The sequence below is a fragment of the Mesoplodon mirus genome (assembly GCF_964341445.2).
Source record: "Mesoplodon mirus genome assembly, chromosome: 9".
NCBI classification, from domain to species: Eukaryota; Metazoa; Chordata; class Mammalia; order Artiodactyla; family Ziphiidae; genus Mesoplodon; species Mesoplodon mirus.
Genome location: NC_138985.1, coordinates 23560427 through 23576592, shown reverse-complemented (window position 1 = coordinate 23576592; position 16166 = coordinate 23560427). Strand labels below are relative to the sequence as shown.

Genomic DNA, 16166 nt, shown 5'->3' with positions numbered 1-16166 from the left:
TCTCTCATCCCCCAATGAGAGTGTGTGTGTCTGTGTGTGTGTTTTGGCTTAACCATTTAAGAATAGACTGCAGATATTTTCACCATTCACCCTCCTAAATACCTCAGGAAAGTTTACACTGACATAAGACTATTATCTCATGAACAGTCCATATTCAAATTTCAGCAATTTTATAATACTCTCCTATCGATAGTAATTTTTCCTAATCCTGGATCATACATTGCATGCAGTTGCCTGAAGTGCCTAGTCTTCTTCAACCTCTAACAATGGCTCAGTCTTTCTTGTCTTTTCTTTTTAATTTCTTTTTTTTTAACATCTTTATTGGAGTATAATTGCTTTACAGTGGTGTGTTAGTTTCTGCTTCATAACAAAGTGAATCAGCTATACATATACATATGTTCCCATTATCTCTTCCCTCTTGCGTCTTGTCTTTTATGATACTGATATTTTGAAGACTCCAGGCCAGTTGCTTTGTACAATAGACTCCTCATTTTGGATGGTTTCAAACTATGGAATGGCCCGATAGTTTCCTATTACATTCTGGGTATGATACTTTGGGAATACCACACCAGTATACATCACAATAGGAGGTACACAATGTCAGTTTTTCCCATTATTGGTGATATTAACATGGTCAGAGTGGTATCCCCCAGTTTTCTCCATTGAAAAGCTACAATTTCCACTTTGTAAATAATAAGAAATCTGAAAGGACACTATTTGAAAATGCATATATTATTCATACAATGGATTTAGCACCCACTGATGATTTTTGTCTGCATCAATTATTATTATATGGTTTTTAATTTAGTTTGTTTTTGACCTTAATCTGGTAATCTCTATATTTGACAGGATAGTTAACCTTCTCGTATTTAGTATAACAGCCATATACCTGACTATATTCCTTCCATCTTACTTTATATCTACTCTTTATTCTACATGAGAGTTTATGTCCTTGATCCTTTAGGTTCTGGATCTACTTTAAAAAATGGCAGGTGGGGGGCTTCCCTGGTGGCGCAGTGGTTGAGAGTCCGCCTGCCGATGCAGGGGACACAGGTTCGTGCCCTTGTCCGGGAGGATCCCACATGCCGTGGAGCGGCTGGGCCCGTGAGCCATGGCCGCTGAGCCTGCGCGTCCGGAGCCTGTGCTCCGCAACGGGAGAGGCCACAGCAGTGAGAGGACCGCGTACCGCAAAAAAAAAAAAAAAAAAAATGGCAGGTGGAAGTTTACAGCACCTGTTAGGCCATGTCTGCAGAAAAAGAGCTGTGAAAACTGATTCCCAGAAAAACATGCTCCCCACCACTTCGTGCTGCCTGCTTGGGCCGATGCTCGGGGTAAACACAGGCCAAAGGAAAAGAGGATGTCCATTAAAAGGAAAATACTGCAGACTTTGCAAAATAACATCAGCACATCTCATTCCACCCCAATCCCGCCAAGTGCTTAAATTGTTCATCTTATTATGTGCATATTGAACAACTGGAGACAACTGCTTCTAAAAGTTGGATGCAGTAGACACCTACCTGAATAACAGTACCAGTGGAACACTGACTTCTCTTACGCCAGCTGTGTTAATAGTGTTTCACAGAACACTTTTTTAAAAAAATGGCTCAAAAATTCTGGTGTGAAATCTGGTATCTTTTTGAGCCCAACACTTCCCACCCAAACCTGCTCTCTAACCACTAAGTATCATTTTCCCTTAAAACTCACAGAGTAACTACTACTGTTTACAAAGCCCTTTGTCAGCAGTTGATTTACCCTATGAGTTGTTCTATCCCACTTCAAACTGGGAATTAATGATATTAGGGTCTCCCTGCTACCTAAAAGTTATGACATCACTAGGGACCAGCAGATGGACCTACTCAAGAAAAGCCACTATAACTTATTAATAAGACAGCAAGGAAAGTTCCAGAGATGCTCAGCCTAAACATGCAATGGAGGTGGGCTACCCAGAAGGGGGAGACACACATCACGAAGCCTCGGGACTCAGCTACTCTGAACCTGGTCCTGCTCACCTCCCTTTCTTTCAGACACGGCTCTGTTAATTCATGGGGTGAGCACTGGAGTTTCTGCATCTTCAGAGGAATAAAAGGCACAAATGGCAAGTGCGTAAAACCAACAGTCTGTAAATGACTTATGTTCACTTTTGTATGTTTACAAACCGTTAACAAAAATATACAACTGTTCAGTTGTTAGCAGTTTCTCACCACTCACTCACTGCCTTGAGTAAAAGTGCAGAGTACTTTGGTGTCTCTGTAGGACGTGGAGAGGCAGAACTGGCGTGTGGAGAGATGGGAGAGGGGGCTGGCCTGGGAGGGACTAGGCCTGGTCCCGTTCTACCCCAGGAGGCCAGACTGGTGCGCCCAGCATTAGAGAGACAAATGGGAAATTCTTCCCTTTCTAATCTTCTTGATGTAAACTTTGAGGGCAACTGCAGCTTTGTTGAATATATGAACTTTTAGACTGGAAGGAATAGTTGTAGCTTCGACATAAAGATGTTTGTCCTTTTTTTTTTCTTTCTTTTTGACCATGCGGTATAGCATGCAGGGATCCTAGTTCCCTGACCAGGGATCAAACCTGTGACCCCTGCAGTGGAAGCACGGAGTCTTAACCAGATGGACCACCAGGGAAGTCCCTAAAGATGTTTGTCTTTAGATTTGCGATATTTGGACATTACACTCCATTACCTACTAACACATTGTAAACAATTTGTTTCCTGGTCTAGAGCTACCTTTCTTTCTTCTGCTTCATCCCCGAGGACTTGGCCGTCTTCTGGTGGTCATCCCATGGTTCTTTAGATTCCGTCTCAGAATTAGATTCACTTTCATCCCAGGAAGGCTGTTTTTCCTTTCCTTGAGATAAAACTAGAATATAGCTTAGGCCACTTGTCATAAAAGAAACAAAATCTTCAAAGTCAGGCTACAAAATAAAATAAAATAAAAATCATATTATTAGGCTCCCCAAATGGATAGAGTTCAATGATAGCCCCTACCCAAGTCAAGGACATCTTTCCCTTCATGATCACTGGGCAAGAGAAAGTTACACACAATCCTCCTGTTAACAAACACATCTGTGAAGCACAGAAGTTCACAGCTGGCAGGGACTGATCTTAAAGATAGTCTAATAACTACTCTCAAACTGCAGGATGCTTCCAAATCATCTGGAGGCCTTGCTAAAACACAGATTTCTGGTGTCCAGTCCCAGACTCTATGATTCAGTAGGTTTAGGGTGCCCAGGAATTGGATTTTCTCAGAAGTTCCCAGGTGATGCTCATGTAGCTGGTCCAACCCTTTCCCGGGGCCAAGAGAGATTGTCTGAGTGGTGCGGCTAGTTTATAAAGTGCTGTTTAGTAGAACTTTCTGTGACGACCAACATGTTCCGTGCTCTCCAGCATATGTAACCACAGGCAGCTGCTGAGCACTGAAATGTGGCTACTGCCACTGAGACTCCGAATTTTTAACTTTATTTAATTTTAATGAATTTAAGTTCAAATGGCCACATGTATCTAATGGCTGCCATGTTGAACAGTGCATTTCTAGAAGCTACTGTCTCCTGACGCCCCCAAGCCATTGCACTTTCTAACACAAAGCACTGCCCCCAGGCAAAAGAGAATCTAAAAAATAGCAGGAAGGATTTACCTTTAGGTAAAGAAAGGATTAAAGCTTTTTCCTTTGAAGTTTACCACAGGCAGCCTTCAACCTGGGATAAGAATCTACAGGAAAGGCCTGGATATTCACTTCCTGAGGGCTGATGCGGGGAGTCTTAGAGGACATACCATAAAGAGCATCCACTTTTGCCTGGCTGCCTCTATTTCTACTGGAGATTTCTCCATAGTCCCCATCTTTGGATTAACCAGGATATGGACACCAACAGGGACACCTAGAGCTTACTTGGTTGGTCAGACTCATTCGGTTTTCTAGAATGAGGATCTTAAACTTACAGGAATCCACTGTATTTGACAACACAATGGCTTTTTAAACTTTCTTACCTGGTCTGCTATTCGGCTGTAGAAGTACCTAACTTGTTCTTCAGTGAGCAGTTTCTTATCCTCTGCTTCTATGACAAATTCTGCATCGATAATCTTCAATTAGAGAGCTTGGTCAGGTCCACATGTGTCGTGGAACCACACAGGTAAAACAAGTCAAGGACATTTGTTTCCTAGGCTTAATAAACCCCCCAGATTTGAATGCATTTCATGGTTGTGCCTCAGCACAATCCATCGGACGCGAGGTTGAAAGAGGCCCCAAAATATGTAAACAAAGAAGGTCCTTTTCATGCCCCCTAGTATTTAAGTTTTCACGGCTTGAACCAGAGGCTCCACAATATTTCTATTATTTAAGTGAATTGTCTCAAGATGAAAAAAGAAAAAAAAAATCTAACTGAATTCCAAGAAAGATATCATAGTTTTCTGAATCATTCAAAAAGACATACATTTACAGGCACTTCTTAACCATCTATTTTCAAAATTGTTTTCAGTTTCTTCTTTTAAGGCTTTCCTTTGTTAAGTCTGTAACTCGTCATCTAGTATATCTTATTCTGATGGCAACAAAAATATCCAAATTATAGGGAAGGATAGAATTTAAGATGCAGCCATGCTTTGTCTTAAAATTTTTTAATTTAATGACAAATTCAGTGTGCATGTCACTCAAGTATAACAATGTATAAAATGGACCGTCTGCTTTATAGTAGTTTAATTGTTGCTGCTTTGGCTGAAGAAAGAATGCATGATGGGAAGCTCACCAAGAGATACCCAGCCCATCCTGACATGGTTCCCCATGTGACCTCCTCTGTAGCACATGCAACATTCTTACAAATTTCAATACAATTTTGTTGTTTCAACACAACGTCTTTGTTCAGGGGTCAGCAAACCACAGCCCACAGTCAAAACCTGGCCTGCCACCGGTTTTTAGAAACAAAGTTTACTGGAACACAGCCATGCCCATTTGTTTATCTACTGTCTAATACTGCTCTCTTGATATGATGGCAGAGTTAAACTGCTGTGACAGAGATCACATGCCCCGCAAACCTGAAAATAGTTACTGTCTGGCTCTTTATAGGAAAAGTCTGCTGACCTTTGGATTAGAATGCAATTTTGCTCTAGAAATTTTTTATCTGGGCTCTAAAAGCAAAACCTTAAATGCTTCCTTATGTTATCATGTATCTAAAAAGGACCATACGTTTGCGACAGCTCACAGGGAATAAAGCAAGCTGATGTGAGCTGAGCTTAAACACGTCTGCACTGCTAACAACTAAACACAAAGAAATCTGTTACAATCCAATGCAGGAACTGTAATTTTTATCATTTATATTGGATGCTGGTAGAGCAGAGTTATTTAAATAAGGATGTTGAATAGGTCTAGCCTTTGTAAGACAAAATATTCAAAGAAGACAAAACATTCATTCAAATGAACCAGAAGTTCATTATATTCTGTTTTACTCTAAATGATAAGCTTGTCTCCAAATTGAAAATTAAGGGATTGTTTTTTTGCAGTTAATTTAAAAATTAATTTTACAATTCATTTAAACTATTGTTGGGAAATATCACTTACTTTTTCTTTAATTTCTTGAACTTTTCTAGCAATCACAGCATTGGGTTTGATAATGGCAATGCTGTATAGTTGGTCTAGGGAAAAAAATAGAAGAATTTCATTTTCTTGGCACAAACTCTAGAGAGTGAAGGATTTGGCAATTAGAAATGTAAACTACTAATGTCCAGTGAATTTTTATCCCTCAGCAGCTTTGTTATTATGGCATTGCAACTACCAAAGAGTTTCTACTTAGAATCAAAGTACGGTTCCTATATTTGCATGCAGGAGAAACATTCACAAGAGTTTGTAGTCAGTAGACCGAAAAAGAAAGAGTAGGTGGGCACTAGTTTATTTTATTTTATTTTATTCTATTCTATTCTATTCTACTTTTTCTATTCTATTGCCGCATCATACAGCTTGTGGGATCTTAGTTCCCCAACCAGGGATTGAACCCGGGCCCTCAGCAGTGAGAGCACAGAGTCCTACTAACCACTGGACCGCCAGGGAATTCCCGGCACTAGTTATTTTAATACAATTCACGTGCATTAGAATCGCACCCGTGATCCATCCAGCTCAGTATCACTAGTGACTACAGTTTCAGTGCAAGCAAACATTACAAACCGGTGGCTTTACCATCTATGAATTTGTCCACATTTATCTACACATTCTGATGATGAGCTTTGAGTGCAGAATAGCTCACTGAGCAAGCTGTTTGCCTCTGTTCCCTCCAGGGTGTGAACACACACTAACACAATCCAATGAAGGCAGGAAATTGTTCATCTTAAAGTAAACCAGGAGTGTGGGTCATCAAGGAAGAAATTACTTTTACAAGTTTTTGGAAGATGATGAAGGATGAAATAAGAGGAAACTGATGTCCAGATTACTCACAGGGCACAGGAGCCCCTGATCGAGGGTAACCTCTGAAAGGCCCCAGGCACAGAGACCAAAGGTAAGGCAAGGGGAGCAAAAGAGATTGCTTTTTAAGCTGAATCCAGTATTGCACAAATCATCATTAACCCTACCAGTCCCTTATCAATTAACACTGGTGTCACTACCAGCTTTTTGCTGCACGTGCTGCTGTAATGAGCGTCCATGTGCACAATTCCCCTCACTATTACTTTAAAGTAAATTTACTTACCAACACTTTCATAGCTTGCTTCCCCAGCGTCTTCTGAATCTGAGTCTACAAACACAATTTCATTATACTATGGAAAAGGAATGCAAATAAAACAGTTATATTTTAATACAGTAGTGAAAGAGTTTTTAGAAATTTTATTTTTAATCAATATTTATAATCCAAGGGATAGAAAGTAAAGTGGAAATGTGCCTGCATTTATCTAACACTACTTTTCCCCAACCTTCCCACTAAAATAAAATTAGGAATAAAGAGTTAGGGTGGGGAGACAATGAGAAATAACACATATATGCTATATGGAAAATGCTTAAAAACAAAATGTTTAAAACTTCAGAAGAGCACAAGGAATAAAATAAGAAAGAAGCAGAGATTAACAAGTAAGAAAGCAATAAACATATAATTATTATGTTAAAGATTGAAAGGGCATTTGTAAGCTTCAAGATCCATTCCTGACCATGGCTCTTAGTAAATTAGGAACAGAAAGATACTTCCTTAACTTATGAAAAAAAAAGCACCTTTCTCAAAACAGTAGCCAGTTTCTTACTATAGAGTAAAACACTAGGAAGGATGGGAGATTCTTAATTTCTGGAGAAGTCCTGAAAGTGCTTCTGTGATTCTGTAAACAACCTGAAACATTTATATATTTACATATATACATTTCAGGGGCAAGAGATTTGCAGAATTTCAGATTCTCAATGGAATATAGACCCAAAAATGTTTGGAAATAACTACACTGAAAGCATTCACTCCTATTATAGTCAGGAATAAGATAATTATGCCAGCTATAACTTCAAAGTGACCTGCCTTGTATTTGTTGGACCTGCCCTGACAAACAGGGCAGCCACTAACCACATAATGCTTTTTTTTGAGCACCTGAAATGAGGTTAGTCCAAATTAAGATGCACTATAAATGAAAAATACACAGCACATTCCAAAGATTTAGTTTGAAAAAATTAATCTGGAATACCTTATTTTTTACATTGAATACATATTTTTTAAACATTTTATTGATGTATAGTTGATATACAATGTTGTGTTTAATTTCTGCTGTACATCAAAGTGACTCAGTTATACATATATATATATATAACATTTTTTCATATTCTTTTCCATTATGGTTTATCATAGGATATTGAGTATAGATCTCTGTGCTATTCAGTGGGACCTTGTTGTGTATCCATTCTATGTATATTAGTTTGTATCTGCTAATCCCAAGCTCCCAATCCATCCCTCCCCCCAACCCCTTGGCAACCACAAGTCTGTTCTCTGTGTCTATGAGTGTTTTTGTTTCGTAGATATGTTCATTTGTGTCATATTTTAGGTTATACATGTAAGTGATAGCACATGCTATTTGTCTTTCTCTTTCTGACTTACTTCACTTAGTGTGAAAATCTCTAGTTGCATCCATGTTGCTGCAAATGGCATTAATTCATTCTTTTTAATGGCTGAGTAGTATTCCATTGTATATATGTACCACATCTTCTTTATTCATTCATCTGTCATTGGACGTTTAGGTTGTTTCCATGTCTTGGCTATTGTAAATAGTGCTGCAGTGAACATAGGGGTGTATGTATCTTTTTGAATTATAGTTGTGTCTGGGTATATGCCCAGGAGTGGGAGTGCTGGTTCATATGGTAGCTCTTTTTAAGGAACCTCCATACTGTTTTTCCCAGTGGCTGCACCAATTTAGGAGGGTTCCAACAGTGTAGGAGGGTTCCCTTTTCTCCACACCCTCAACAGCATTGATTATTTGTAGATTGGTTTTTTTTTTTTTTTTTTTGCGGTATGTGGGCCTCTCATTGTTGTGGCCTCTCCCATTGCGAAGCACAGCCTCCGGACGCGCAGGCTCAGCAGCCATGGCTCACGGGCCCAGCCGCTCCGCAGCATGTGGGATCTTCCCAGACCGGGGCACGAACCCGTGTCCCCTGCATCGGCAGGCGGACTCTCAACCACTGCGCCACCAGGGAAGCCCTGTAGATTTTTTTAATGATCACCATTCTGTCCAGTGTGAGGTGGTATCTTATTGTAGTTTTGATTTGCATTTCTCTAGTAATCTAAAAGATGAGCATCTTTTCATGTGCCTGTTAGCCCTCTATATGTCTTATTTGGAGAAATGTCTATTTAGGTCTTCTGCCCATTTTTTGACTGGGTTGTTTGTTTTTTGTTATTAAACTGTAGGAGCTGTTTGTATATTTGGAAATTAAGCCCTTTCTGGTCACATCATTTGCAAATATTTTCTCCCAGTCCATAGGTTGCCTTTTTGTTTTGTTTATGGTTTCCTTTGCTGTGCAAAAGCTTATAAGTTATATTGAGTACATCTTTAAATGGCAATCTTTTTAATATACTGGACGTAAGAAAAGATGTTTTAAAAATTAATTTCACCTGTTTCTTTTTTATCGTTTTTCAATTGACTAGTAGAATATTATAAATTACGTATGTGGCTCACATCGTGGCTTGTATTTTATTACTATTACTGCGCTAGACAAGGCAATTGATAAGAAAACTAAATAATAGAAGTGTCCAGCAAAATGGAGTAATATAGGGCTTCCCTCGTGGCGCAGTGGTTGAGAGTCTGCCTGCCGATGCAGGGGACACGGGTTCGTGCCCCGGTCCGGGAAGGTCCCACATGCTGTGGAGTGGCTGGACCCGTGAGCCATGGCCGCTGAGCCTGTGCGTCCGAAGCCTGTGCTCCACAACGGGAGAGGCCACAACAGTGAGAGGCCCGCGTACCACAAAAAAAAAAAAGGAGTAATATAAAATAAACATAAGATATTAATAAATTTCTTACACACCCACTATTATTCATTAACACAGGATGTCATTCTGCAAGAACAATGAGAATAACAACAGTAAAGCCACAGTACAGAGCACACATAGAGAAAGCTGGGTACAGTATAGCAATTAGAAGAATGTGTTTAAAAGTCGTTCTCCCTGACTTCAAATTCTGCTTTTACCTCCTACTAGTTGCCTGTTTCTAAGGAAAGGACATAATGTTTTTAAGCCCATCTTATCGTTCATAAAGAGTTCATAAGGTTTCTCCAGGTTCATATTCGAGATGACAACATAGGAAGCTCCTGAACTCACTTCCTCCCTCAGACATACCAAACCTACAGCTACTTGTAGAACAGTTCCCTCTGAACGAAATCCAGAAAATAACTGAGTGACTCCTACATATCAGACAAATGAAAAAAGAACACATACCGAATCGGGTAGGAGAGGCTGAGTCACAGTCTCGCCATAAACTCCATCCCCGGCCCAGCAACATACAATTGAGAGGGAACTCACAACTCCCAGCATCTCCCTGAGGACTGAAGGGCTTGAACCCAACATCTAGTGACCCCAGTTTTAAGACTTCCGACTGAGAGATGGGGCCCCCAAATGCCTGGCTGTAAAAGCCCTGGGGCTTGCATCCAGACTCTAGTAAACTGAGCTCTTAACAGGCTTGGCTTGTGCTGGACTCCCTGTGGCTCTCCCCCCAGGGCTCAATGCAGGAGCCTATTTGGAAATCTGATAAGCTATAGCCTGAGGGTCAGGCTTCTAATTTAACACAGGTCTAGGGGCTGACAGCAATCCCTTCCAGAGACCAGGGAAGCCAGCAGGGGCCATCTTCATGCTCTCCCTCTGCCCCGCTCCAGGTCACTAGTGTCTTTGTGAAGATAGCCTGTGTGCACATCTGGTACCCTGGCTTTTGTGGCTGTTACTCCAAGGACACAGCACTTGATAGCCTGGCTCTGGCAGCCAGCAGGGCTGGTGTCCCTGGGTTCAGTAGAACCAGCAATGAATAAACCATCCAGACAGAAAATCAGTAAGGAAGCAATGGACATGTTAGACTAGATGGATTAAACAGATATGTCCCGAACATTCTATCCAAAAGCAGCAGAATACACATTCTTCTCAAGCACACATGGAACGTTCTCCAGGACAGATCATATGTTAGGCCACAAAACATTTAATTAGATTGAAATCATATCAAGCATCTTTTCTAACCACAATGGTCTGAAACTAGAAATCAGTTAGAAGAAAACAACTGGAAAATTCACAAATATGTGGAGATTAAATAACATGCTACTGAGCAACCAGTGGGTCAAATTAGAAATCAAAAGAGACATTAAAAAAAAATCTAGAGCTGAATGAAAATGGAATTACAGCATACCTAAACTTATGGGATGTAACAAAAGTGCTCTAAGAGTGAAGTTCACAGCCTATATTAAGAAAAGAGAAGGATCTCAAATAAACAACCTAACTTTACACTTTAAGACACTAGAAAAAACAACAAAAAAAATGAAGCCAAAGTCAGCAGATGAAGGAAATAAAGATCAGAGCAGAAATAAATAAAATAGAGACTAAAAAGACAGTAGAAAAAAATCAGTGAAACTAAGAGCTGGTTTTTGAAAAAATAAACAAAACAGACCTTTAGCTAGACTGTGAGGGAAAAAAAGAGAGAGAGAAGACTCAAATAAATAAAACTGGAAATGAAAGAGGAGACATTATAACTGATACCACAGAAACACAAAGGATCTTGAGACTATTATGACCAACTATGAAATCACTCTCTCAAAGTTATCTGCCCTCCCATGTTCATTGCACCATTATTTACAGTAGCCAAGATATGGAAACAATCTAAGTGTCCATTCATGGATGAATGGATAAATATATGATATATATATACATGATGAAATACTATTCATCCATAAAAAAGGAGGAAATCTTGCCATTTGTGACAACATGGATGGAGCTTGAGGGCATTAATGTTACGTGAAATAAGTCAGAGAAAGATAAATACTGTATAATCTCTCTTATATGTGGAATCTGGAAAAAATGAACTCATAGGCACAGAGAGCAGAATGGTAGCTGCCCCAGATGGAGGGTGATGAGTAGGGGAATTGGGTGAAGGAGGTCAAAAGGTACAACTTCCAGTCATAAGATAAGTAAGTTCTGGGGGTGTAATATACAGCATGGTGACTATAGGTAATAACATGTATATTTTGGAAGTTGCTAAAAGAGTAGATCTTAAAATTTATCATGAAAAAATTTTTCAGAAAAAAATTAACTATGTGACATGAAATGTTAACTAAGTGTAGTAATCATTTCCCAGTGTACACATATATCAAATCATTATGTTGTATACCTTAAACTAATAAAATGTTAGTTGTCAATGATATCAATAAAAGGGGGATGTAAAAGATGAAATGAGGATATCTTTCTGAAAATCTTAGCAAACAGTAAGTCCACAATAATTCCTAGTTACTGTAATTTTCAAAAAGAAATAGGGGGAGTGGAAAGAGGGAGGGAGGAAGGGAGACGGAGAGAAAGGAAAGACAAAGGTTCCCTGAAAAACAAGAAAACCTGAAAATGTAAAGAAAAATGCCCTTGGGTGAGAAAAATCACTATTGTAAATGTAAATTCCCCATATTTGTCATTTGTCAGTTTTCCATCAAAATGTTCATTTTTTTTCTTAATGCTTTTAAAGGACTTTGTACACACTATGGATATTATCATGTTGATACACAGTGCAAGCTTTTCTCCAAGTTTGCTGCTTTCCTTTTATATTTTATTCAAACTTTTAAATAATCAAATCTATCAATTTTTTCTTTTTTGATATCTCTGCTTTATACTATATTTACGAGGCCTTTCTCAACCTATGACAAGATAAATGTTTTCCAATATTTTCTTCTAATACTTTCATGCTTTGTTTCAACATATTCAGCTCTTTAATTCATCTGAAATTTGTTTATGTATATGAGGAAATAATACAAATTTCTTATACAAATAATTAACCCAATATTACTAAGTTTGTGAGTTTTTTATCCTTTCCTGATTTAAACTGACGCTTTTTTATAGTAAATACTTAATACAAGCTTGAGCCTATACCTTCTCATTATTCCTATTTTTCAGTATTTCTCAGCTAGTCTCTATTTTTTGTTTCTTTGGTTTCTTGTTTTTGTTGTTTGTTGTTTTGTGTGCATGTGTGTGTGTTTAAATAACACCAGTCACTCCTATTTATCTGCCTGTATTTCTGATCACTTTCCTATATGGCTTACTTTCTTATGCTATTATGTTCATATCTCTACATGCTTTATGGTTCATTTCTTAATTTTAAAATATTTTATTATTACATAGGTAATACATTTCACACACATAGATCTTATTCTAAGCATCCTATTAAAGTATAATACTCTATTTTTCATTTGTCAGTCTATCTTGGCCCTCTTTCCATATCAATAAACAGAGCTAGAAGATACTAAATAATATTCCACTGTATGAATTTGTATAATTTATGACATAAATTACAGACATGTCATCTATTCGCTGTTGCTAGGCATTTAGGTTGATTCCAAATTTTTAATAACATAGACAACACTGAAATAAACATCATTTTCTATATTTGTTTCATTATCTTCTTAAGGAAAATTATTGGAGTGTAATTGCTCCGTCAAAGGATACATGTGTTTTTTAAAGCCTTTGATTCATATTGCCAAAATACTTCCCAAGAAAGGTTGCACCATTTAGGCACCTAGATAGCTATAAAACTAGGGAAAATGCTTTAGGAAAACAACAAAAAAAAGACTTAATGCATCTTTTTTTTTTTTTTTTTTTTTTTTTTGCGGTATGCGGGCCTCTCACCGTTGTGGCCTCTCCCACTGCAGAGCACAGGCTCTGGACGCGCAGGCCCAGCGGCCATGGCTCACGGGTCCAGCCGCTCCGCGGCACGTGGGATCCTCCCAGACCGGGGCACGAACCCGCGTCCCCTGCATTGGCAGGCAGACTCTCAACCACTGCGCCACCAGGGAGGCCCTTAATGCATCTTTTTTAAAAACTAATTTTTAAAAATAAAATGATCAGGAATCCAAAGTATTACCTGAGGGCGAACCATTTCACCTGCTGCAATTTTCCTCTCCTCATTGATCAAGGTAATAATTTTTTGACTCACAAGTGGTGCATTTGCACCCTTGATTTTTGCAACAATTTTGCCATTCTGTAAGGGGAAACAAAAGCAGGAAGGAAACTCATTTTCAGGATGGGTCAAGAATGAACACTTCAACTGGACTAAGTCACCCCACCCTGACCCACCAATCCCTTTATAGCTACTGTAATTAATCATTTTAAAATAAGTATTAGTGATGTAAAAGTATGTCCATTTGGTAAATCCAGCTCTTTTAGTTCTACCTCTAATTTATCTGTCCTCCTACAGCCAAAGACAGGCCATCACTGCGTTAAATTTTAATGGTTCTGTATAGGCCTCCCAACACTACTCCCCCTAATTATTTTTGATACTATTTCCCTTTGTCTGTCTTTCAACACATATTTTCTAAACACCAGTTTACTAGCATTGTATCAGGCATGATGGTATGGAATAATAGTCCTGGTACCTAATGTAATTAAATTACCAAAAAAAAAAACACAACCCCACAAACACATTTGAGATAACAACCATGACAGGTACCACCAAGAGAGGTACAAAGAGCTGGGAGCATCTATAAGAATTTGTTCTGATCAGGAACATTAACAAAGGTACTTTGTCAATATCAGGAATTTAAAATGTGAAGGATAGGCTAAGAAATAAAAAGGAGAAGAAAGGGCATTCTAGGCAAAAGGAATAGAGCCACAAGCGTCCTACGGCTGGCACATAAGAAGGCCAGTGGAGAAAGTGAGGGGATGCCTGGTATGAGATGAAGCCCAACAGCTAGGGGGAGCCACACCGTGCAGAGCCTTCTGGGTCATGGGAGGATGCTGCCTTGATCCTAAGTGCAGTGGGCAGCCTTTTGAATGTTTAAACGCAGGCAGGGACCACAATTAGAACTGCTAAAGATCCGTGTAAAGATCCTCTTACCTACCATATGGAGAAAGGGTTAGAGGTGCAGCAGGAGAAGCTGTTTGTATACAAATCGGAAGCTATTCTAGAGGTAAAGATGGGAGAGACGGTTGCTCAGTCCACGGCGGTGCTGTTGGAGACGGAAGGAAGGGAAAGAAGCAGACGAGTGTGAGAAAGACTTGGGTAGTGACGTTAACAGGACCAGGGTCTGGTGTGCATGGGGTGTGATGTAAGGAGAAGTCACTACGATGACTTTTCTGTTTCTGACTTGAGAAACTGAGTAAGTTGAGATGTCATTCACCAAATGAGGCAACTCTAGAAAATAACGTTTCCAATGGGGATGGGGAGGGCGGAGTCTGCTGTTGGACCAGTTCATTGTGAGATGCCCTTGAGACACCAGAGGAGAGATCAAGGGCCCAGTTGGATACACAAGTCTGGTGCTCAAAGTATAGGATTCAGCTGAAGACATGAACTTGAGTTATTGATATATGAGGTGATGATTGAAACTGTGTGTCGAAGAAGTTTTCTAAGGAGAGTATATAGCATGATAAAGTCGATATGTAATGGCTCCATGAAAAAAGGGGAACATGCAAAGGAGAGAGGGGGAGGGGGAGTAGCATCTAGGAAGCAAAAGGAAAACCAAGTCACAAAAGCCAAAAGAAGAAAATGTTCCAAAAAAGAGGGCATGGTCACCACATTTACTTACATTTGAGAGGTACAAAATGATGAGCACCTAAAAGCATTCATTATATTTAGCAACAGGCTGGTCACTGGATACATTAGCAACAGCCAATTTGGTGGAATAATCAGAAGTTAGATTGAATGGGTTGAAGAATTAATGGGATGAGAAGAAATGGAATGGAAATAAATATAGAAACTCTTCTGAGCAGTTTAGCTGTGAGGTAAAGCATAGAGGTGAACGGTAGCTGGAGAGGGACATGGTAGCAAAAAGAGGTATTATTTCTTTTCATTGGAAAGATTTAATCATATTCAAAGGCCAATAAGAAGGCTCCAGTTGAGAAAGGTTTGAATGAAACCTGACACTCTATTTACTATTTCCCACTAAAAGGAACCTCCAAGAGCTATCTAATATCCATTGAAAAAGCCCTTCCTGCTGAGACGCTGGAAAGAATTTGCTGTCAGCTAAGAATGCTGCCCACTGCAAAGGTGGTTTTGTGGTCACAGATTGAGATTCTTTTTTTTTAAATTTTTAATTTTTATACAATGTTTCAAGGTTACTTTCCATTTGCAGTTACTACAAAATATTGACTAAATTTCCCATGGAGATTCTTAAATTAGAACATTGAACGTGGAGCAACGGATGATAACAAAGTCTGAGGCGTGACTGGAGGAGGTGCGTTGGAAATTTCATTGACAGTTAGGAGGTGAAGAATTGAGGGGCCAGGATGTTGAAGTCCCAGAGTGATGGTAGCACATGGGTTTGAAAGGAGGATTTGGGGCCACATGCCAAAGTCTTCAGGGTGGGCATGGGTCTGCTGCTCAGATCTGACTCGCTCAGCAGGTCATGGCTGCCCCAGAGCTGCAGACGCTACATGGTGGCCACCTGCCCAGCCTCTCCTCCTCAGTCCCAGGCCCCCAACTGCTGCTGCTACTAAAGCCTTCTCATTGTCCCATTAGCCCGCTGAGCCCATTTCTGCCTCGTGCAGTTACCTAAACGACATCTAGGCCAGGGCTC

The 16166-nt window shown here is 39.5% G+C and overlaps 2 protein-coding genes across 2 annotated transcripts in view; one reads left to right on the top strand and one right to left on the bottom strand.

Moving 5' to 3' along the window:
- The window catches only part of PNPLA8 (patatin like domain 8, phospholipase A2), a 139659-nt gene that overhangs the window by 23636 nt on the left and 99857 nt on the right, over positions 1-16166 (top strand). The gene's annotated exons all lie outside the window — the stretch shown is intronic.
- Positions 1-16166, bottom strand: part of NME8 (NME/NM23 family member 8) — a gene marked incomplete at its 5' end in the record, with an annotated part of 36871 nt that overhangs the window by 16133 nt on the left and 4572 nt on the right. The window contains 5 exons of the mRNA XM_082633104.1: positions 2726-2913; positions 3983-4075; positions 5544-5617; positions 6661-6727; positions 13517-13633. Of these exons, the coding sequence (XP_082489230.1) occupies positions 2726-2913; positions 3983-4075; positions 5544-5617; positions 6661-6727; positions 13517-13633 (539 nt within the window). The remainder of the gene's footprint in view (positions 1-2725; positions 2914-3982; positions 4076-5543; positions 5618-6660; positions 6728-13516; positions 13634-16166) is intronic.